A 23187-nucleotide genomic window follows, 5' to 3' on the forward strand; every position below is an offset into this window, starting at 1 on the left:
GCCTGGTTGCAGCCTTGATCGCCGGAGTGAGGACAAGAAGCCCGCACCAGGGCCGAAAGGCTCACTTGGGCCCGGCGCCAGCGTAAAGAATCGAGGCCGCCGCGCCGTTCCTAGGCCGCACTCTTGAACCTCACGGACGAACCCCGCATCCCCGCCCGCTGCCGCCAGCAGCCAATCGCTGACGCTGCGGCGCATCCGGGCTCCGACCCAGCCAATCGCGGTTGAGCACAGGAAAAAATGAAGCTGAGAACCAATGGGAGCGCCGCTATTGTAACGAAAGGCCCAATGGTTTCGGGCGACAGGGCTTCTTCAGGCGGCCAATGGGAGGCGGCGTCACGGCGGCGATTTGGCGGTGGCTGCCCGCGACTGCGGGGCGGGGTCCCAGGTTCGAGCCAGAGGCCCGGGGGGAAAAGGGTGAGCCTGGAACCCCCGGGAAGTCCCCTGGAGGGAAGCGGCCGGCGGGAGGTGCGCTTGGCAGGGGTGGATAGGAACACCCGCTGCCTCGTGACTGGTCGATGCCTGGTGGGTGCGCCTCGCGGCTGCCGCTCCTGCCCCCCTGCGAGCGAGGTTTCGAGGTTTTGGGGGGGTGTTTCGGGTGGGGTTGGTGCTGGCCTCCTGGGTGCAGACGTCGCTCCTACTGCAACTGCAAAGCTGGCTCTGCACCCAGCGGAGAAGGAAGGAGGAAATGGGCACCCCCCCAATCCCATCCCCACAGTATTTTCTCAAATGCTAACATATAAAAATAGCGAAAACCTAACAAAGTAGCTACTGCACGCCAGACCCGAGCTGAGCGCTCTCCCTGCCTCGTCTTACTGAATCCTCCCAACGCCCCTTTGAGGGAGAGACTGCTTGCTATACGCCTACTTTCCAGACGAGGAAACACTCAGAGGGGAGCTGATTCCTGAGGAATCTGACCTTGTGCATGACGACATTCTCTTCTTCCCATCACTGTTTATCTTAAAACTGGAGATCATGGAGGCCTGAGCCCTGGGCCTGGCTCTGGAAAAGTCCCACAGCTGGATTGAGGGGAGAGTGGAAACACAACCCCTCCTAGGCGCGGGTGAGTCAGCAGGGCCTGGGGTCACTCGTTGGGGAAGATGTGGGAGGCAGGAATCTTGCCCTGCAAGAGAAAGACCATCAGGACAATGGAATCGATAGTGATGATTTTATTTTTGTTTTTGTCATATTTGTTATTTTTTTCATGCCTGCATTAAGGGCTGTGCTGTGGGGATGTCACAGCCTTCTTTGCGTGGCAATGCTCTCAGCATCTTCATTTTCCAACGGGGAAACTGAGGCCCAGTGCGGCTAAGTGACTTGCCTGAGTTGACACGGGGAGAGCCAAGATTCGTCCCCTGGTCTGTCTGACCACACGTGCCTGCCTGGTGGTTTGGGGAAGGTGGGTTCAAAGCAGGTTTTACTATTGGTGCAGCTTTGTCGAGTAAAGGGGTTCAGTGTCATTCATGACAGATCTAACAGGTGTGGATTGTATCCTAACTCCATCAAACATGTAGAAACAGGCTCAGGGAAGGGAATTGGGTGCCTAAGGTCACACAGTGAGGAGTTTCTAGAATCTTCCCCTCACGCCTAACACCTGGGGGCTGATGGCCTATCTTTTCCCAGCCAAGCCAGCTGTCAAAAGCATGCCTCTGTGCCATTCGGGTGCCACCACCAGGGACAGCAGGCCTGATGGCGATGAAGCTCAGCCCCTGGCCACCAGGGGAGGCCTGAAGGTCCTTCTGCACTGGGCTGGCCCTGGTGGCGGGGACCCATGGGTCACCTTCAGCGAGGCCACACTGACCGCAGAGGATGTCTGCATCCACATTGCACACAAAGTCGGTGAGTCTGGGGCATCAGCCCCATGGCAGGGGTGGAGGTGCTGACAGCAGCTGGGCCTGCCCATCTATCTGTCCGTCTGTCCGCCTGTTCATTCAGCAGGCATCGAGTGAACAACTACAGTGCGCCAGTCCCAAATTGCTGCCTTTGTAGAGCTTATATTCCAGTAGGAAAATCAGCAAGAAACACAATAAATAAGAAAACTGTGGCAGGGGCACCTGGGTGGCTCAGTCAGTTGGGTGTCTGCCTTCGGCTCAGGTCATGATCCCGGGGTCTTGGGATCAAGCCCCACATCAGGCTCCCTGCTCAGTGGGAAGTCTGCTTCTCCCTCTGCCCCCCAACTTGTGCTCACTCACTTGCTCTTTCTTAAATAAATAAATAAAATCTTAAAGAAGAAGAAGAAGAAAACTCTGTGGGAGAGCAGAGGTAGATGATGGAGAAAAATTAAAAATTCAGGAGAGAGGGACGGCTGGGTGGCTCAGTGGTTGAGCATCTGCCTTTGGCTCAGGTCATGATCAGATTCCTGGGATCGAGTCACACATCGGGCTTCCTGCATGGACCCTCTGCCTGTGTCTCTGCCTCTCTATCTCTGTGTCTCTCATGAATAAATAAAATCTTAAAAAAGAAGAAGAAAACTATGTGGGAGAGCAGAGATAGATAATGGAGAAAAATTAAGCATTCAGGAGAGGGGCACCTGGCTGGCCCAGTTGGTAGGGCATGTGACTCGATCTCAGGGTCATGAGTTCAAGCCCCATGTTGGATGTAGAGATTGCTTAAAAAAGAATTGAGGAGATAAGGGGGAGAGCCACAGGGATATCTGGGGTGAGATGGTACCTAGCAGAGGGAACAGCAGGTGCAAAGCCCTAAGGGGGGGAAGTTGCCCAGGCATAGCAAGGAGGCCCAGGTGGCTGGAGCAGAGTGAGTGAAGGGGAGACAGGAGTAAGTGAGAGCAGGGAGGCGATGGGGCAGGTTGAGCAGGACCTCAGGGAGGACTTGGGATTTTACTCCCCAGTCAGGTGGGAGCCACAGAGGACTGTGAGCAAAGGATGGATGTGACTGGACTCAGGCATCACTGATGCTGTTTGGTTGCTGTGCGGGGAAGAGACTGTGGTGGGTGAGGGTGGGAGCAGGAGACCCGGGTGGCAGTGACCTCCAGGTAGGAGTTGCAGGGAAGGTCAGCCAGGGCCAGATCTTACGGTGCCTTCAATGCCAAAGAGGAGTTTATGCTTTCTCCTGAGACCAGTAAGAACTATGGAATGGCTGAGAGAGGCTGTAGTAGAGGTTCCAAAAGTATAGTTTCTTCTTCCAGAGGAGGAGAAGGTGTGTCCGACTGGATATTGCTTATATGCCCCTTCCCCCAGGAAATCCTCACAGGCCGCCTTCCCCACAACTGGATGGAGGCCTCATGGTGGATTGCTACCACACCTTGTACTTTCCCATTGGTAGCTGATTCTTCAGGAGCTCAGACAGGTGTCCAGCAGAAGGAGCAGTGTGTGCAAAGGTCCCAGACAGCCTAATCTGTTTGAGGAAGCAAAAGACTTGAAAACTAACTGGAGTGTCGGTTTCAAGAATTTGAAAAGGGAAGTAGCAATTGAAAGTGGAGCATAATTGCCAGAGGCCCAAGGCATAGTTACACTTTTTTTTTGTTTTGTTCTTTTAAAGATGTATTTATTTTAGTGAAGGGGGAGGGGCAGGGGGAGAGAGAGGATCCCAAGCAGATGCCCCGCTGAGGGCAAAGTCTGACATGGGGCTGCATCTCAGGACCCTGAGATTGTGACCTGAGCCTAAATCAAGAGTCACATGTTTAAAGGACTGAGCCACCCAGGCGCCCCCAGGTCATAGTTATTGTGTGCTGAGGGGGTTGGGCTTTCTCATGGGGCCGTAGGGAACCATGGAATGTTTAAGCCAGAGTGAAACAGGTAGATTGGTCCTTTAGGAAGTTGTCTCTCAAGGAGGCATTCTCCTTCTCTGGGAGGCAGTACACTTGGACACAGCAACTTTGGAAAGTGATTGGCATCATCCAATAGAGTTGAAACATACATTCCCTGAGGCCGCACAGTTCACAGTTCCAGACCTAGATATGCACTGGACACTCAGCTCATGTGTTCTAGGAGACACCATCAAGAATGTTCAGAGCTGCTTCATGTATCTTAGTTTTTGTTTGTTTGTCTTTAAAAGATTTTAATTTGGGGCAGCCCCGATGGCGCAGCGGTTTAGCGCCGCCTGCAGCCCAGGGCATGATCCTGGAGACCCTGGATCGAGTCCCACGTCGGGCTCCCTGCATGGAGCCTGCTTCTCCCTCTGCCTGTGTCTCTGCCTCTCTCTCTGTCTCTATGAATAAATAAATAAAATATTTTAAAAAATAAATAAAAGATTTTAATTTATTTGAGAGAGAGAGAGAGAGGAAAACAAGTAAGGAATGGGTAGAGGGGGAGAGAGAGAGAGAGAAGCAGACTCCCTGCTGAGCAGGAAGCTCGATGATGATGATGATGATGTGGGGCTCAATCCCAGGACCTGGAGATCATGACCTGAACCAAAAGCAGACGCTCAACCTACTGAGTCGCCCAGTTGCCCCTGCTTCATTTATCTTAGTGAAAAACGGGAGACCATCTCAAAGTACTTTACAGGAGAATGCACAAATTACAGTAAGGGTGAATGCTGGAAAGCTATATAGTCAGGAAAAAAGGAATTTCACTGAAGTTACCCATATCGTATGAAGCTTTGTGTTTTTTAATTTTAACTTTTTTTTTTAAGACTTTATATATTTAGGGGATCCCTGGGTGGCTCAGTGGTTCAGTGCCTGCCTTGGCCCAGGGCATGATCCTGGAGTCCCGGGATCGAGTCCCTCATCAGGCTCCCTGCATGGAGCCTGCTTCTCCCTCTGCCTGTGTCTCTGCCTCTCTCTCTCTCTCATGAATAAGTAAATAAAATCTTAAAAAAAAAAAGATTTTATATATTTATTCATGAGAGACACACATATATAAATTTATATATTTATTTATTTATTCATGGTAGGCTCCATGCAGGGAGCTGAGCTGAGGCAGGCAGGTGCTGAGCCACCCAGGCGTCCCAATTTTAACTTTTTTTTTTTTTACAGTCATCTCTACTTTTGGGGATCCCTGGGTGGCTCAGAAGCTTGGTGCCTGCCTTTGGCCCAGGGCGTGATCCTGGGGTCCTGGGATCAAGTCCTGCATCAGGCTCCCTACATGGAGTCTGCTTCTCCCCCTGCCTGTGTCTCTGCCTCTCTCTCTCTTTCTCTCACGAATAAATAAAATCTTTAAAAAATAATAAATAATCTCTACTTTAATAAATTTTTTAAAATTTTTATTTATATATGATAGTCACACACACACACACACACAGAGAGAGAGAGAGAGAGAGAGAGAGAGAGGCAGAGACACAGGCAGAAGGAGAAGCAGGCTCCATGCACCGGGAACCCGATGTGGGATTTGATCCCGGGTCTCCAGGATCGTGCCCTGGGCCAAAGACAGGCGCTAAACCGCTGAGCCACCCAGGGATCCCAGTAATCTCTACTTTAAACGTGGGGCTTGAACTCACAACCCTAAGATCAAGAGTCACATGCTCTACCAACTGAGCCAGCCAGGTATCCCTCGTGTGTGAAGTTTTAAAACCTGTTGTAACATGAAAAAAGAAACTGTAGAAGGACACTTATTGTGTAATACTGCATTTAGAGCTCATAACATTGAAACTAGAGGATATGGGAATAAAGTCTCATTCAGGAGTATGGTTACCTCTTTGTGGGAAGGAAGAGGAGGAGGATGTCGGCAAGGTCAAGTTTGTACTTTGGTGATGATAAATTATTCTCTTTTTTTTTAAGATTTTATTTATTTATTCATGAATGACACAGAAAGAGGCAGAGATCTAGGCAGAGGGAGAAGCAGGCTCCCTGTGGGACTTGATCCCAGAACCCCGGGATCACAACCTGAGCCAAAGGCAGATGCTCAACCACTGAGCTACTCAGGTGCCCCAGTGATAAATTATTCTGAATGAACTATCTTAGATAAAATTTTCAAGTGATTTGCATAAAAAGGATGCCTTGGGTGGCCGGTATAGGGAATGACAGCAAGTCTGGAGGCTGGATTAGGATTGGGCTTTGGATCTGAAGGATCCCAGAGATGGAGGAGCAGGAAGAGCAGGCCTAGTGACTGAATTGATGGGGTTTTGGGTGAAGTTGAGGACAAGAACCAAGTCATAGCTTAAAGAACCAAGCAGGCAAGTGGCAGGTTTGGGAACATGGGATGAGGTCTCTTTGGAACAAGGCACATCTAAGGGGGCTGTGATGTCCAGGGGGAGACAGCCAGGAGGGTTGGATATTCCTCCAGGATTGGAGTTCAGAGAGACTAGGCACCTGCCAGCAGTCTGTAGACTTGGGTTGGTTGGTCTAAGGTAGGTTCTTGCTGCAGTAACAAGCAGCCTCCCAAATTTTCTTGGGTCGAGACAATGAAGGCTTACCTAAAATCTAATGCAGGTCAGATGATTCACCTCTGTCTTGTGGCTTTGGTACATAGCGTCTCCAACATCCGGGAGGCAGAGGAGATTGCAGGAGAGTTTATTTCCAGGCCCAGAAATCTGCATACCCCTTTTGCCAACATCCCATTGGCCAGAAACCAGTCTATGGCCCCCTCCCAGCTGCAAGGGGAGGGAGGACCTGGGAGGGGAAACAGCAGGTCTGGGGGTCGACAAGGCAGATGGCAGCAGATGCAGCCTCCTGACCTTTCTCCCCTGTTCCAGGCATTACTCCATCCTGCTTCAATCTCTTTGCTCTCTTCGATGCTGAGGCCCAGGTCTGGCTGCCTCCAAACCACATCTTGGAGGTCTCCGGAGACATGAACCTGACCCTGTACTTCCGCATGAGGTGGGTCATGGCCCCTTGGAAGCCTTGTCCGCTTTTTTTTTTTTTTTTTTTAAGATTTTATTCATTTATTCATGAGAGAGAGAGAGAGAGATCGACACAGGCAGAGGGAGAAGCAGGCTCCATGCAAGGAGCCCGACGCAGGACTCAATCCCGGGTCTCCAGGATCACAACCTGGGCCAAAGGCAGGCGCCAAACCACTGAGCCACCCAGGGATCCCCGCCTTGTCCACTTTTATTCTGTCCCCTTGCTCCCCTGCACCCCACCTTCCTGGAGCTGGTCTGAGTCCATGTGAAGCCCCAGCTGTGACCTCTGCCTCCCCTCTTGCAGGTTTTATTTCCGGAACTGGCATGGCACAAATTCTCAGGAGCCGGCTGTGTACCGCTGTGGGCCCACAGGGACCAAGTCCTCCTCAGAACAAGCAGAGCAGGGGGTGCAGCTACTGGACCCAGCCTCCTTTGAATACCTCTTTGAGCAGGTGTGTGTAGGGCGGGGGAAGCGGGACAATTTGTGAGGGACTTAGTTGAGGAGCCCCACACCTCTCCCCAGTTCACTAAGGTAAACAGATTTCAACTCATGCCATCTCTGATCCTTTGGCTGCCTGAACCAGAGGATTCTGAGACACAGGATTGTGGGGGAGAGAGTGCTATGATCAATTAGTGATGTCTGCCACAGGCCGAGGGTTGGACATAGGAGGCACACGTGAAAATGGGGGTTCCCTCCCCTCCCCCAAGAGGACAGAGCTGGGGAGTGAACGGGTTCTCATGCCGCCCTTTCTGCCTGATTCCCCCCTCCCCAGGGCAAGCATGAGTTTGTGAATGACGTGGCGTCACTGTGGGATCTGTCGAGCGAGGAGGAGATCCACCATTTTAAGAACGAGAGTCTGGGCATGGCCTTTCTGCACCTCTGCCACCTTGCTCTCTCCCATGGCATCCCCCTGGAGAAGGTGGCCAAGAAGATCAGGTGTCTGGGGATGGGGCGGGGACAGGTACCTGGGAGCCACGGGAGGCCTCCCCTACTGCCATATCTTCCTTCAGCACTTAGCCAGTACCTGCTGTATGCTGGCGTTGAGGCCACAACGGTGAACAAGCCAGACAAAAATCACAGCCCGTCTGGAGCTCACATCTGGTGAAGGAGACAGGCATTAAACAGAATACAAAAGTGAAAGGTTCAGTGTTTCTGACTGAAACATGATACAAGTGATAAATGCGAAGGGGGAGCATTAAACAGGAAAGGAAGAAGGAGCATGTCAGAGAGTGAGGGGTGTACAGTTTAAAACGGGGCAGTCTGGGATTTCCTCACTGAGATAGCATTCAAATTCAAAGGTGTGAAGGAAATGAAGGTGGGAGGCTTCTGAGTGTCTGGGAGAAGAGCATTCCAGATATAGGGGACAGCCAGTGCAAAGGTCCTGAGGCCTGATGTGTGGAAGGATGTGTGGCTAGAGCAGAGTGAGCTTGGAAAATTCCACAGGATTCTAGGGAGGGAAGGACACAGGAGTATGGGGAGCTGGGAGCCAGCTGTGTGCACCGCCATTGCTGTGAGGGCATGGCAATCAGGAGGCAGTGGGAGAAAGGGATCTTTGAGGACCAGCAGTTCTCCTTAAAGCATCCCTGATGTGTTATACTCTGAAAGACTCGGGCTGGGACAGTCAAGTCCAGGGTGCTGGTACCCTCTCTAGCCTGGATGTCAGAGAATGCTTCCTGGGGAGGTGACATTTCTGCTAAGACCTGAAGGTTGAGTCAGCTTTATCCAGATGGAGACTACGTTTTTGGGGGGACCTGAATTTGGAATACCAGGGCCGGAGAGCCAGAGTCGACCAGGCTCTAGTCAGGGGGCTGTAGGGAGCCCAAGGAAAATTGGAAGTGGGGTTAAGAGGCAGGTAATACCTTGAGTTTTAGGATCCCTCTGGTCAAGGGGTAGGAGAGAGGGCTTGGGACCGGGAGAAATCTGTTCTCTGAGCGAGATATCCTGGCGGTCAGATGCCAGACAGGCAGAGAGAAAAGGGGTGAGGGCCAGGGCTTTGTGAGGGGCAGAGGGGCCTTTTGTAGATAATCCTAACACTGGTGATAAAAGCAACAGTGACTTCTCCAGCAATAACAGCCCCCGACGGTCACGTAGTCCTGCCAGTCGGCAGCCCTGATTATCTCAGCCCTGGAGGTGCGCCCTCTCTGATCCCACCTTGCAGGTGAGAAGACAGGGCCCTTTAGAGCCTCAGGAAGTTGTCCCACAGCTGGAATTTTAGCCACCCTGTCTCCTCCGGATTTCTGACCCCACCCAGCCTCCCTATGCCAGACCTTTATCGTGTTCTCTTTCCACCTGCGTGACAGCCTGCCTGTTTGCTAGACGAGGCAGCTGGGGTTCGGAGAGGTTAAGCCACTTGCCCAGTGTCACCCAGCTGGGCCTGCAACCCGGGCTCCTGACCAGCCCTTCCTGGTTGCCCCCCAGCTTCAAGGACTGCATTCCACGCTCCTTCCGGCTGCAGATCCGGCGGCACAATGCGTTGACCCGGCTGCGTCTGCGGAGCATCTTCCGCAGGTTCGTGCGGGCCTTCCAGCCGGGCCACATCTCGCAGCAGGTCATCATGGTCAAATACCTGGCCACGCTCGAGCAGCTGGCGCCCCGCTTCGGCACGGAGCGCGTGCCTGTGTGCCACCTGGAGCTCCTGGCCCAGGCCGTGGGGGAGTCCTGCTACATCCGGGACAGCGGGCAGGCCCCTCCAGAGCCTGAACTGGCCACCGGACCCCCCACTCATGAGGTGCTGGTGACAGGCACTGGTGGCATCCAGTGGCGGCCGGTACAGGCAGAGGTGAGCAGGGTGCACCTGGGCGTCCAGGTTGGGCTGGGGCTCCTGCTCTACCTCCGCCTTGGCCTCCGAGGGTGGCTGCCGTGCACCCTTCCCCCGCATGGCTCTGGGGTGTGTCTGTCTATCCCCTGGGATGGTTTTCTGGGGAGTGCCCTCCGGCTCTGTCTACCCCCTGGGGACCTCATTTCTGGGGTCTGTACCTGTGAGGATCCCCTGTCTGGTATCGAGGTGTGAGGGTCTGTATCGAGGTGTGAGGGTCCGGCTCTTCCTCTCTTTCTCCCTGAGGTTCTGGCTTCTGGCATGTGTATCCCTTGGGGGAGGGTCCCCATTCCATCTATGATACTGGTGCTCAAAGGAGGGTGCCTGAGGGGTATCCCTGGCCTCTCCGGCTCCTGCCTCTCCCCGCAGAGAGAATGTGTAGGAGACTAAACAGGCAGAACCTTGGGATGCCTGGGTGGCTCAGCGGTTGAGCGTCTGCCTTCAGCCCAGGGCGTGATCCTGAGGTCGTGGGATCGAGTCCCATGTCGGGCTCCCCGCAGGGAGCCTGCTTCTCCCTCTGCCTGTGTCTCTGCCTCTCTTTCTCTGTGTCTCTCATGCATAAATAGATAAAATCTTTAAAAATAAAAAAATAATAAAATAAAAAGATTTTATCTATGAGAGAGAGAGAGAGAGAGAGAGAGAGGCAGAGACACAGGCAGAGGGAGAAGCAGGCTCCCTGCGGGGAACCTGACGTGGGACTCGATCTCTGATCCTGGGATCACGCCCTGAGCCGAAGGCAGATGCTCAACCGCTGAGCCACCCAGGCATCCCAATAAAATCTTTAAAAGAAAATAAAAATAAATAGGCATAACCCCGCTTCATCCATCTGCCCTATGTGCTGGGTTTCCAGAGTCCCAGAGGCGACAGCAGCAGCAGGAATCGCCATGCTGACCCATTTAGGAAGAAAACCAAGGCCGGAGAGGTGGGCGACCAGCCAGTGGACAGGCCTCAGGAAGAGCCATGGGTCTACTTCTGTGACTTCCAGGATATCACCCACGTGGTGCTCAAGGAACGCCACATCAGCATCCACTGTCAGGACAACAAGAGCCTGGTGGGGCCTGGGGCTGGGGGCCTAGCAGGGGCTGGGGGCACCTGTAGCCCGCGATGCCTGCCTGATGTTCCCCCGGCCTGCAGGAGCTGACCCTGCCTTCCCGGGCTATGGCCCTGTCCTGGGTGTCGCTGGTGGACGGCTACTTCCGCCTGACAGCCGACTCAAGCCACTACCTGTGCCATGAGGTGGCCCCTCCACGGCTAGTGATGAGCATCCAGGACGGTATCCATGGACCCTTGATGTGAGTGCTAGGAAAGGCACACAGGTGACATGGGGCGAGGGGGTGGCTGCCAGCTAGACTGTGAGCTCTAGGGACGGTGAGGCTGGAGAGAGGTGTGTGCGTGTGTTTGTGTGTATTCATATCTTTGTGTGCATTCACGGTGTGTGTGTTCACCCGTGTGTGAGAGTATACACATGTGTGCAAGCATTCATGCCTGCGTGTGTGCTCATGAGTGCGTGCCTGCATGTATGAGTATAGGTGTGTGTGCCTATGTGAGCACATGTGTGTACAAGCATGTGTGGCTGGGGTGTACATGTGTTTATACACACACGGATGTGAGTATTCACTCACACTCCGTATGTGTGCATTTATGTCAGTGTGTGCCCGTGTGGGAGTGCACGCACTTGTGTGTGTGCGTGTGTTCACCTGTGTGTGTGCATGTGTGGGAATGCATGTACTTGCATGTACATGCATGCAGACATGCACCCCAGGGGCTGTAGGGGGAGAGAGGGTGTCTGCGGTGGTGTGGGCCATGTCATGACGGTACCTGGGTTTGGGATGGTCACCGTGCATGTCTGCATGTTTACCAGCCCCATGGCGTGTGACTGTGTATTGTGATTGCGTTTACAACTGTCCTTGTCTGTGTTTGCTGCTATGGGATGGGTGATTTTTGTGGTGCCATATGTCGCACAAAGGCTGGTGGCCATTCGCACGTACACCTGTTTGCACTCCTGCAGGTGTGTGTCTGTCCTGGTCACTATAGGTCTGTGCAATTCCGTGCAGACACGTGGAGCTAAGAATGTGCAGTGTCACGGCTTCAGGGGTCCCCAGATGTGTGTGTGGCCATCCTGCATGCTGCAGGGTCAGGACATGTGACTTAGCTTGTGTGGCCATTATACCTGTGCCTGGCTGTCCCCTGTCCTACCTGTGACACCGGGACCGGGCATCGAGGTCTGGCCCGTCTCCACGCTAGAGGAGGGTACAGTGGCCATTCCTCCTCTCGGGAGCTGTGGTGGTGCCACATCACAGCTAGGTGGGGGCCACCCGGGCAGGGGTCTGCAGGCCCCATCCACCCGAGTCCTGATGTGTCCGGACGCCCATCACCATTGGCTGGTGATGTAGAAACAGCGGACAGTGAATTCTCCTCATTCTGGAGGCTGGAAGTCTAAGTTCAAGGGGCAGACAGGTCCAGGGTTTGGTTGAGAGCCCCACCTCCGGGTCTGCAGACGGCCGGCCCCCGGCTCGTCCTCACACGGGAGGAGCGAGCGAGCTCTCCGCAGTCCTTTATATAAGGGCACTGATCCTACTCACGGGGCTTCCACCCTCTTGACTCAGTCGCTTCCTCGTTCCAGCACGTTGGCCATTAGGTTTCGGCACAGGAACTCTGGGGAGACCCAGACGTTTGGCCGATGGCTGCACGTGACCCCCCACACGTGTAGGTGTCTGGGCCCGGGTGGCTGTATCACGTGCAGTGCCTGTCTGTGCCCATGATGGTTGTCACCTCAGGGCCTGGGACATCGCTCCCCCTCTGCCGCCGTGTTACACTGGGTGAGCGGCCGTGTCTGTGATTGTTGTCCAGTAGCTGTGTGTCAGAGCAGCTGGCCAGGTGTGCTCCCGTCCCGTATCTGATGGCCGTTTCCTGTCCCTGTGTACACGTTACCTTGTTGGTGGCGCTGCCTGACCGTTGTCACATGCGAGCATGTGCCTCTTCCCTCCTCTGCATTTTTCTGTGCACGACGGTGTTACATTGGTGTGTGTGTGTGTGTGTGTTCACACCCAGTGTCACCACGTAAATGCCTGGGTCTGACACATGTTGCAGCTAGGAGTGCTCCCCTACGGGCAGGTTTTGTGTGTCCTTCCTGGTTGCCAGGCGTGGGTCCAGTGGGACCCCCAGCTTCCCCGACAGCGCCCCCTTGTCCCCTACAGGGAGCCCTTTGTGCTGGCCAAGCTGCGGTCTGAGGATGGCCTCTACCTCATCCACTGGAGCACCAGCCACCTCAACCGCCTCATCCTGACAGTGGCCCAGCGGGACCAGGTGGGCCTGGGGCGGGGGTCCTGGGCTGGGGCTGGCCGTGCTCCCTGCCTGGACCCCTGCTCACCGCCCCCCTGCCCTGCCACCCTCCAGAGCCCGGGCACACAGCGCTTGCACCTGCGTAAATTCCCCATTGAGCTGCAGGCCGGGGTCTTCAGGCTGGAGGGCTGGGACCGGTCCTTCCCCAGCGTGCGGGAGCTGCGAGCCGCCCTGCAGGGTTGCTCCCTGCGCGCCGGGGATGACTGCTTTTCCCTGCGCCGCTGCTGCCTGCCTCGGCCCGGAGGTAGGCCACGGGGGCCGAGGCTGGGGGCGGCACCTCCCCCGCCCCACCCCTCTGCCAGCCCCAGGGATGTTACTTCAATCCCCAGAGATCTCCAACCTCATCATTATGCGGGGGCCCCGGGCTGTCACAAGTCCACCCAACGTCAGCCAGCTCAGCTTCCACCGGATCTGCCAGGCTGATGTCACCCAGGTGTGTTCTCTGGGCCTGGGGGGAGGCGGGGGGGGCCAGGGAAGGGGCGCAACGGGGGCAGGGGCAGCTCTGAGGGCTCGTCCAGAGACGCTCCGTGCTCTGGTCCTCCAGCTGTCCCACCTGGGCCAAGGCACGAGGACCAATGTGTATGAGGGCGTGTTACGAGTGGGGGCAAGAGCCCCCAAGGAGGGCGCGGCGGACGGTGAGGACCCCCCCACACCCAGTGAGGACTCTGGGCTGGAGCTCCGAGTGGTACTCAAGGTGCTAGACCCTAGTCACCACGACATCGCCCTGGTGAGTGAGCACAGCCAGGGGCCAGGTGGAAGGACGGGGGGGGGGCCGGGGGCCGTGGCCACCTGACCTGCCCCATCCCCACAGGCCTTCTACGAGACAGCCAGCCTCATGAGCCAGGTCTCCCATGTGCACCTGGCCTTCGTACACGGCATCTGCGTGTATGGCTCTGAGAGTGAGTGGGCCCCACCACGCCCACCCCCGTTTGCAGACCACCCCCCACTTATACCCACACCCGGGTGGTACCCCAACCCTCAGCCTGTGTCCTCATCCCGGACTGCATGCTCCACCTTGACCTATACCATGATCCCTGACTACACACCTCGATCTCTGACTCCTTGACCTTCAACCTATACCCCAACCGCTGATTGTATTCCAACACCCACCTTGCGTCCCTACCTGAATACACCTTGACTCTTAACCTCCACCCTAACCCTCGACCTACACCCTGACTCTTGGCTGTCTCCTTCCCTCCATCGACCACCTAACACCTCTACTACCCATCCTCTGTCTACCCTCTGACCCCCACTGGCATGCTAGGGCTGTTGGGCACCCCAGTCCTCCCAGATCTCAGCCCCTGCTTCACTTTACTGCTCTATGCTTACTCTGCATGTACCTCAAAACTTCTTGTCCCAGGTGACCCCCACCAGTAGTCCTCAGGTCCTCAATCCCGTGTCCACCTCTTGCTTTCCCTCCAGCACTGGTCTACACCGCAGGAGCACCCAAAGCCTGTGGGATCCTCTCACCACTTATGTCCCAGCCTCAAGCTCCGCACCTCCACTCGTCTCCACCCACCCCTAGTTCCCCCGTCCCATCTTCCCCTTTGTCATGTACATGTCAGCTTTCTCCAGCCCTAGCCTGGACTCAAATGCCAGCATACACCTCTGCCTCACTCTGCACCCACCTTGCCTACACTCTATCCTGCATTTCCTTTCACCCCAGGGTCACTTGCAAGCTGCCCCCCACATCTCTGCCCCAGCACCTTCCCCACCCACAGTCTCCAGCCCCATGTCCTGTCCCTGGTGTCCTGGAGGGCAGAGGCAGGTGGGCAGCCTCTGCAGTGGCTGGGCCTTTGCAGACATCATGGTGACAGAGTACGTGGAGCACGGGCCCCTGGACGTGTGGCTGCGGCGAGAGAAGGGCCATGTGCCTGTGGCCTGGAAGGTGGCAGTGGCCCAACAGCTGGCCAGCGCCCTCAGCTACCTGGTGCGTGGCCTGCAGGTGGGGCCTGGGTGGGTGGGGAGCGCCAGGCTGGCCTCAGCATGGGGTGTGGAGGCCTCAACACATTAATCTAGACGCTGGCACCGGGGATCTTTCCACGAACCTCTTCTGCTTATATACCGCTGTGGCTCCCATCGCCCTCAAGAGGACACCTCACCCCTCCATGTAGTGTCTGAGGTCACAGGGGGCCTGACCTCAGCTCCTCTGTCACTCTGGCTTGCCATTCGTTCCAGCTCCTCCTGGTCCCTTCACCCCAGTTTCCAGAGCACCTCTGTGTGCCAGGCTCTGTCCTAGGCCTGAGGACACACTAGAGAACAAAACCAAAGTCTCTGTTGTTGGGGAGCGGGCATTTTAGTTGGGAGGGGCAAGCAAATAAGAACTACACTACATAGAATTTTAGAAAATAGTGACAAGTATGGGAGAAAAGCAGGGGTGGAGATAAGGAGTTGCTACAGCCTGGGGAAGAGGTGAAGTTTTAAATAGATGGGTGAGGGAAGGCCCCGCTAAGGTGACCTAGAGGAGGGGAAGGAGCCGGAGGCATCTAGGGAAGTACATCCCAGGCAGAGGGAATAGCCAGTGCAAAGGCCCCGAGGAAGGAGCTTGCCAGGCATGGTTTGAGGACAGCGGTCAGACCTGACTGAGAGCTTTGGCCACCAGCTCTGGGAGGTCAGGAAGGACCTACTGGGTACCCAGTGCTGCCCGGTCACAATGACAATGTATTTGGATCCCCATGATTGGTTTTGTTTTATTTGGCCGTGATTATATTTTTTCACATGAGCTGTCCCTTTGGAGGCCATGTGGGATGGGAGTGGGGGGCAGCATGTACAGCCCCTCCGGTGGTCACGCCCCCCACTCTCCACCCCACCACAGGAAGACAAGAGCCTGGTTCACGGTAATGTGTGTGGTCGGAACATCCTGCTGGCGCGGCTGGGGCTGGAGGAGGGCACCAGCCCCTTCATCAAGCTGAGTGACCCCGGTGTGGGCTTGGGTGCCCTTTCCAGAGAGGGTGAGGTCCCGGGCAGGGCTGGGGGCAGGGCCAGGCTTCCCCCCACTCTTTTCACCCTCAAGGACTTCTGACCCCGGTCCCCAGAGCGGATCGAGCGGATCCCCTGGATAGCCCCCGAGTGCCTGACTGGCGGGGCCAACAGCCTAACCACTGCTGCCGATAAATGGGGCTTCGGTGCTACCCTCCTGGAGATCTGCTTCGACGGGGAGGCCCCCCTGCAGGGCCGTGGCCCCTCCGAGGTATGTCTAGGGCATCCCTGGGCCCTTCCGACAAAGGGGATTGACACCTCCAAGGAGTCTAGGGGGCACATTCAGGATCCGGAGCTGCCTCCCCTCCCCTCTGGCTGTGTGACCTCATGTATATCTGTGGCCTCAGCTCTCTGGGGCTCCATCCGGTTATCTGTCAGTTCTGGTAACAGTCCCCACCTCATAAGGTGTCTGTGACACATAGCAAATAGGTGATATGCTTTGGTTTTCAGCAGAGCGACCAGGGCCACAATGGGAGAACCACAGCCTGTGGAGGTGTGGGAGGACCAGAGGCCTCCGCTGAACCAGTTGAGGGCTTAGGCAAGGCTTCCCAGAGGAGGTTTTAAAGTACAGAAATGCTGCAGTGACCCAAGCTAGGAAGTGCACCCTAGGCGGAGGTCACAGCACGTACAAAGGTCCTGAGGCTCCGGTCCATTCAGGTTGCTGCTGGAGGTTCCTGGAGGCAGAGAGAGGAGGAGCCAGGGCAGGGGAGGGGAGGGCTAGTGTGAGCTGCCAGGAGCACAGCAAGAGTCAGCTGGACCTGGGATGGAGCCCTGGCTCTGCGGGGGTGGCCAAGGCCGCTTCCCTACGCCAAGCCTGTTGTGTCATCTGTAAAATGGGAACGACTAGAATGGGGACCTAGCCTGCTCAGGGAGCTTGACTGTGTTTTGGAGAAGGGGACTGGGGGAGGGGAGAGCCCTGACTCCTGTGGGTTCCCTCCCTGGCAGAAAGAGTGCTTCTACCAGAAGCAGCACCTGCTTCCTCAGCCCTCCTGCCCGGAGCTGGCCACACTCATCAGCCAGTGCCTGACCTACGAACCAGCTCAGCGGCCCTCCTTCCGCACCATCCTGCGTGACCTCACTCAGCTGCAGCCCCAGAGTGAGCTCCCCCCACACCCCCACCACCATCACTGGGACCCCTGCTAGTGCCAGCATGGTGCCCCTTCGGTTTTGCACAGTGACTCATGTCATGTGTGTCAGTTTCTGATTCCCTTAAGGGCGTGCAGATGCCTATGCTCCTTTTTTTTTTAAAGATTTTATTTATTTATTCATGAGAGACACAGAGAGAGAGAGAGGCAGACACAGACACAGGCAGAGGGAGAAGCAGGCTCCACACAGGGAGCCCGATGCAGGACCGATCCCAGGCCTTCAGGATCACGCCCCGGGCTGAAGGCGGCGCCAAACCGCCGAGCCACCAGGGCTGCCCGCCTGTGCTCTTCTTAATGTTTTATTTGGCAAGAGCCACAACTTCCTTGGACAAATTAGGCCCTTGTGATTTTTTTCTTTTTTTTTTTGGCTTTTGTTTTCTCTTGGGATGAAACACCCTTACCCAACCTAAACACCCCAGATGTCGGTTTTGATGCAGCCCATTCTGCATTTTGGACAAGTAGAATTTTCCAGCTGTTGCAAAACAAAAACAAAAAACAGTTTCCTTATATTTGAGATCAGATGCTGGGGGAGCAGTGGCCCCCTCTCCAGGTCCCCAAGCGTGGGCCTGCTGGGAAAGAGGCAGGGGTCCAGTGACACCCACTGTGGCCCTCCTAGATCTTGCTGACGTCTTGGCTGTGAACCCCGACTCACCTGCATCAGACCCCACCGTCTTCCACAAGCGCTATTTGAAAAAGATCCGGGATCTGGGCGAGGTGAGGGCCCTAAGGGTCTGGGGCAGGCCCTGGGCTGTCAGAAGGCCCACCTGCTAAAGACTTGGGGTCTGAGTTTAATTCTAGAAACATGAGTGGGGCCTGGCCTAGAAGACCCTCCACCTCAAGGGAGGCCCTAAGTATTTGAACGGGAGTCCCAGCCCCCAGGGGGACCCACTAACACAGAGTAGGTGGGGCCTAGGACTTTCCAAACAGACCCCACTGGAGGTGGGGCCTGGGGAGCCCTGGTAGGGCCAACCCTCCTGCGTGTCCCGGGGCCAGGGCCATTTCGGCAAGGTCAGTCTGTATTGCTACGACCCAACCAACGACGGCACTGGCGAGATGGTGGCGGTGAAGGCCATCAAGGCCGGCTGCGGCCCCCAGCTCCGCACCTGCTGGAGGAGGGAGATAGACATCCTGCGGACGCTCCATCACAAGCACATCGTCAAATACAAGGGCTGCTGTGAGGACCAAGGTGCGGGAGCCCAGGGCCCCATTGGAACTTCTGGCTAGAGCTGCAGGCTGGGGGGCACACGAGTATGGGGGTGCCAGGGCTGCCTCCTCCCTCCCCTCCCGCTCCTTGGCCTCTGCTGGGGCCAGGATAACTGGGACGGACAGTCAACTCCCTCACCTGGGCACGTGGGGTCAGCTTTGAGGATGGGCTGCTCTGCTTGAGAACTGGACTTACTGTGGGAGGGGGCGGGTCAGAGCCCCACCCTGGGGAATCGGGAGAAGCCTCTAGCCCCTGCCTCCACTGCCCGCTTGGGCCACCCCTCTCCTGCATCAGGAGAGAAGTCGGTGCAGCTCGTCATGGAGTACGTGCCCCTGGGAAGCCTACGAGACTACCTGCCCCGGCACAGCGTCGGACTGGCCCAGCTGCTTCTCTTCGCTCAGCAGATCTGTGAGGTGGGCCAGCGGGCCTGGTGGTCCCACACAGTCTGCTCACTGCTCCCCACTCTTGGGCCGGCTCCCCAACCCAGCCTGTTTCCACCCAGCCTGTTTCCATGCCCAACAGCCCAGTCCCTCCCAATCCCCACCCTCCCTTTTGCTGGGCCACCTGCCATCCTGCCAGTACCTGCGCCTGCCTGGTCCCCACAGTCCTAACCTGCCTGCCCCCCAACCCCCCACCTTCCAATCCTGGTTAGGAGCACTCCCCAGCCTCCACCCTGCCCCACTGATCCTGACTCGCCCCCTCCCCTAGGGCATGGCCTACCTTCACGCACAGCACTACGTGCATCGAGACCTGGCTGCCCGCAACGTGCTGCTGGACAACGACAGACTGGTCAAAATCGGGGACTTTGGCCTAGCCAAGGCTGTGCCCGAAGGCCACGAGTACTACCGCGTGCGCGAAGATGGGGACAGCCCCGTGTTCTGGTGACCAGACAGGACCCAGCTGGAGTGGGGTGTCCGGGTCATGTGGAGCAGACAGGGTGAAGGAGATAGATACTGGGGTCTCAGATGTCAGGGCCTGGTCCCAGTGAGACTGCCCCCCCCCAGGGTGGGGCCCTAACTGGGACCAGAGAGCCCCTAAGCCCCAGGTAAGGACTCCAGTCTGGTCTGGCGTGAAGCCTGAGTGCCCCATCCCCCCAGGTATGCTCCAGAGTGCCTGAAAGAGTGTAAATTCTACTATGCATCCGACGTCTGGTCCTTCGGGGTCACCCTGTACGAGCTACTGACCTACTGTGACTCCAGCCAGAGCCCCCCCTCGGTGAGACGCAGGCCCTCAGCCCCACCCCATTCGGAGGAGTTAGCCATGCAGTGGATTCCCAGCCCTCCCACTGTGGATTCCCAGCCCTCCCACTGTAGCGAGTGCTTGATCCGCCTGGGCCTCCTGGCCCCGGTATGTAAACTGCCCACTTGCAGGGTAGGGGGCTTTGATTGTGTAGAAGCCACTCAAATAGAAACAGCTTGTTCAACTGCTGCAGACTGGGAGGCACAGCTTGACTTCGATCCTCAGATGTCACCAGGAGACCCATTCTTCTCCATCCCCGCTCAGCTGTGCTCTGTGGCAGCATCTCTCAGCCCCGCCCCTTGTGGGAACCACGGTTCCCTAGCCCTTCAGGCGCACCGGCTCCCAGCTGAGGGGGTCCCTTTTCTCCCCCACCCCACCCACGCATGATTGAGGGCATTCTGATTGGCCAGCTTGCCGCCTGTGTCCGTCACGGAGCCAAATCACTGGGTAGCCATGAGCCACACTCGTTGGCCAAGCCAGGGCTGGGGGAGGAGCCAAGGCTAGGCTGGAGGTTTATTTTCTTTTTTTTTTTTTTTTAATTTTTTTTAATTTTTATTTATGATAGTCATAGAGAGAGAGAGAAAATGAGGCAGAGACACAGGCAGAGGGAGAAGCAGGCTCCATGCACCGGGAGCCCGACGTGGGATTCGATCCCTGGTCTCCAGGATCGGGCCCTGGGCCAAAGGCAGGCGCCAAACCGCTGCGCCACCCAGGGATCCCTGGAGGTTTATTTTCCAGAGCAAATCAGAGCATAAGGTGTGGAGGGGTGGGGGAGTTGGTGGGAAAGGTTTCTGGACCGATAAAAACGGTTTGTTGAGAGGCTTTAATAGCAAACCCCAGTTTCAGACTTACTCTATGAATATTAGTTACCCAGCTTCACAGTAACTCCGTGGTAGGTGTTGCTACCCCATTTTACAGGTGAGTAAACCGAGGCCCACAGAGATAAAGTCATAAATCTAAAGTTCTTTTTTTTTTTCTTCAAAAGATTATTCATGAGAGACACACACAGAGAGAGGCAGAGACACAGGCAGAGTGAGAAGCAGGCTCCCCATGGGGAACCCAATGCAGGACTCGATCCCAGGACCCCAGGATTATAGCCTGAGCAGAAGGCAGATGCTCAACCACTGAGCCAACCAGGAGTCCCATAAATCTAAAGTTATGCACCAAGAAGTGGTAGAGACAGGACCAAAACCCCTTGTTCCTGCAGGTTCCTGACCTCTACCCAGGTAGACCTGCCTCCTGAAAAGAGCTTGTCTTGTTTTTATGTAGAAATTCATCGAGCTCATAGGCCTCACCCAGGGGCAGATGACGGTGCTGAGGCTCACAGAGCTGCTGGAACGAGGGGAGAGGCTGCCCCGGCCAGAGAAATGTCCTTATGAGGTGAGACCTCCCTCCCCCTTTTCATCTCCCCGCTGTCGGACTGCAGAGAGAGCAGCCACCACAGTTCCAGTGTCTTCCTGCCCAGATCTATCTCCTCATGAAGAACTGCTGGGAGGCAGAAGCTTCATTCCGCCCCACCTTCCAGAACCTCATACCCATTCTCAAGACGGTCCAGGAGAAATACCAAGGCCAGGCCGCCTCAGTGTTCAATGTCTGCTGAAGCCTACCTGCAGCTCCCAGGGGGACTGGAGCAGGATGCCCCCCTCCCCTGCCCCGAGGGCCTCCTCATCCCCCAAGGAACCAAGAGGGAGATGCTGGGCCTCACCACTCCCCGTGCCTTCAGTCTGGAGACCCCACATCTGTGAACTGACTTTCCTCCTGTCTTCGTCCCCTTGGGTTGCCATAACAATACGACAGATGGGGTGGCTTATAGACAGAAATTTATTTCTCACGGTTCTGGAGGCTGGGAAGACCAAGAGCAAGGCGCCAGCGTAGTCACGTGTTGGTGAAGGCTGTCTTCTTGGTTCATAGCCCACACCTTCTGGCCGTGTCCTCCCAGGGTGGGAGGGGGCTGGGGATCTTTCTGGAGTCCTTTTATACAGACACTTATGAAGGCTCCACCCTCATGATCTAGCACCTGCCAAAGGCCCACCTCCTAATACCATCACATCAGGTATTAGGATTTCAGTGGAGGAATTTTTGAGCAGAAGGGCACCTGGGGGGCTCAGTCGGTTAAGTGTCTGCATTCAACTCAGGTCATGATCCCAGGATCCTGGGATTGGCTCTGCATCAGGCTCCTTGCTCAGCAGGGAGTCTGCTTCTCCCTCTCTGTCTCCCTCTGCCCCTCCCCCTCCTCATTCTCTCCCCCTCTCTCCCTCAAATAAATAAATAAAATCTAAAAAAAAAAAAAAAAAAAAAAGAACTTTGAAGGGATGCAAACCTTCAAACTGTAGTGCCTTCCACAATATGAGCCTGAGAGGCCCAAGATAAGCAAGGACCTAATCAGGCCCTTTAATCCCATCTTTCTGCCTCCCCCTCCAGCTCCTACCCGTAGGGCCCACCATTTCCATTAGCTGGTAATAAACTCATATTTTCTCCGCTGGGGGCTGTGATCCTGTTCAGCAAGCGTTTGCTTTCCTGGGGATAGCACCTAGAGCAAGATACTGCAGAAGAAGCCAGGCTGAACTCTTCAACCTTTGCTCACCCCTGAATCACCAGCTAGCGGGCCAGTACCAGAAGACTCTCAGTGACTACTTCCTCAACGAAGGATGGAGGACTTGGGCAGGGGGACACCACGTAGTGACTGAATCTTGCCAGGTTCACCCTTTCCTCCCTGTGTGACTTCAAGCCAATGGCTTTCCCACACCTTAGTTCTCAACTATGAAGTGGTCATGCTTGCTACCTCAGAGGACTAATGTAAATAGCTCACGAGGGCCTTTGTGCGAAGCTTAGCAGGAAGACATGCAAACAATGTACTTAGTAAACATTTTATACTATTGTTAATCCGGTATTTGCCAAAGCGTTTTTTTTTTTTTAAAGGAAATGATTTAATTTTTGCTTTTATTCTTAAGATTTATTTATTTGAGGGAGGGAGGAAGGAAGGGCAGAGGCAGAGGGAGAGAGAATCCCAAGTGGATCCCACATGGAGCCCGACATGGGGCTTGATTTCGAGACCCTGAGATCAGGACCTGGGCCGAAACCAAGAGTCAGACTGAACTCACTGCACCACCCAGGTGCCCCTGTCAAACCGCTTTTACTAAATAGGTGTCGTGGAGGCAGGATGTGTGTCAGCCACATTGTGAAAGGCAGTGAAATATTTTTCTTTCTCTTTGGATTTCTCAAGACCTTGTGCATTGCAGCTCCCTTTATCTAGATAATTCCACACTGATGTATTTGCTATTTACTTTTTATTTTTTTTTATTTTTTTTATTTTTTTAAAATATTTTATTTATTTATTCATAGAGATTCAGAGAGAGAGAGAGAGGCAGAGACACAGGCAGAGGGAGAAGCAGGCTCCATGCACCGGGAGCCCGACGTGGGATTCGATCCCGGGTCTCCAGGATCGCGCCCTGGGCCAAAGGCAGGCGCCAAACCGCCGCGCCACCCAGGGATCCCTACTTTTTATTTTTTTAAGATTTTATTTATTTATTCATGAGAGACACACACACAGAGAGAGGCACAGGCAGAGGGAGAAGCAGGCTCCATGCAGGGAGCCTGATGTGGGACTCGATTCCAGGACCCCGGGATCACACCCTGGGCCGAAGGCAGGTGCTCAACCACTGAGCCACCCAGGCATCCCTGCTATTTACTTTTTTTAAAAGATTTTATTTATTTATTCATAGAGACAGAG

General features: G+C 55.4%; 1 protein-coding gene across 12 annotated transcripts; it reads left to right on the top strand.

Annotated features, from left to right (window-relative positions):
* Positions 1 to 270: 270 nt before the first annotated feature.
* TYK2 (tyrosine kinase 2) lies at positions 271 to 22340 on the top strand. Of its 12 annotated transcripts, none has more exons than XM_077859965.1 (26): positions 271 to 414; positions 872 to 1060; positions 1216 to 1396; positions 1621 to 1836; positions 6586 to 6709; positions 7037 to 7184; positions 7506 to 7669; positions 9152 to 9512; positions 10399 to 10599; positions 10683 to 10840; positions 12746 to 12854; positions 12945 to 13134; positions 13220 to 13323; positions 13435 to 13617; positions 13702 to 13789; positions 14693 to 14820; positions 15706 to 15841; positions 15926 to 16080; positions 16815 to 16965; positions 17631 to 17728; positions 18008 to 18200; positions 18513 to 18631; positions 18927 to 19099; positions 19316 to 19433; positions 20727 to 20837; positions 20923 to 22340. In XM_077859965.1, the coding sequence occupies exons 4-26, from the start codon at positions 1641 to 1643 to the stop codon at positions 21055 to 21057; spliced, it is 3543 nt and encodes a 1180-aa protein (XP_077716091.1). In that variant the 5' UTR covers positions 271 to 414; positions 872 to 1060; positions 1216 to 1396; positions 1621 to 1640; the 3' UTR covers positions 21058 to 22340. The 12 variants fall into 12 exon arrangements, with proteins under 12 accessions (XP_077716091.1, XP_077716100.1, XP_077716093.1 ...); XM_077859968.1 differs by having other exon boundaries at positions 275 to 385; XM_077859966.1 differs by having other exon boundaries at positions 328 to 522.
* Positions 22341 to 23187: the final 847 nt, after the last annotated feature.

This window comes from Canis aureus, chromosome 19 (genome assembly GCF_053574225.1).
Source record: "Canis aureus isolate CA01 chromosome 19, VMU_Caureus_v.1.0, whole genome shotgun sequence".
Lineage (NCBI taxonomy): Eukaryota > Metazoa > Chordata > Mammalia > Carnivora > Canidae > Canis > Canis aureus.

Excerpts from the sequence above, each read along its gene's own strand:
- TYK2 (XM_077859965.1), top strand. The coding sequence starts at position 1,641 with ATGCCTCTGTGCCATTCGGGTGCCACCACCAGGGACAGCAGGCCTGAT. Across the intron at positions 1,837-6,585 it reads CCACATTGCACACAAAGTCG|GCATTACTCCATCCTGCTTC; the intron begins GTGAGTCTGGGG and ends CCCCTGTTCCAG. Across the intron at positions 14,821-15,705 it reads CCAGCGCCCTCAGCTACCTG|GAAGACAAGAGCCTGGTTCA; the intron begins GTGCGTGGCCTG and ends ACCCCACCACAG.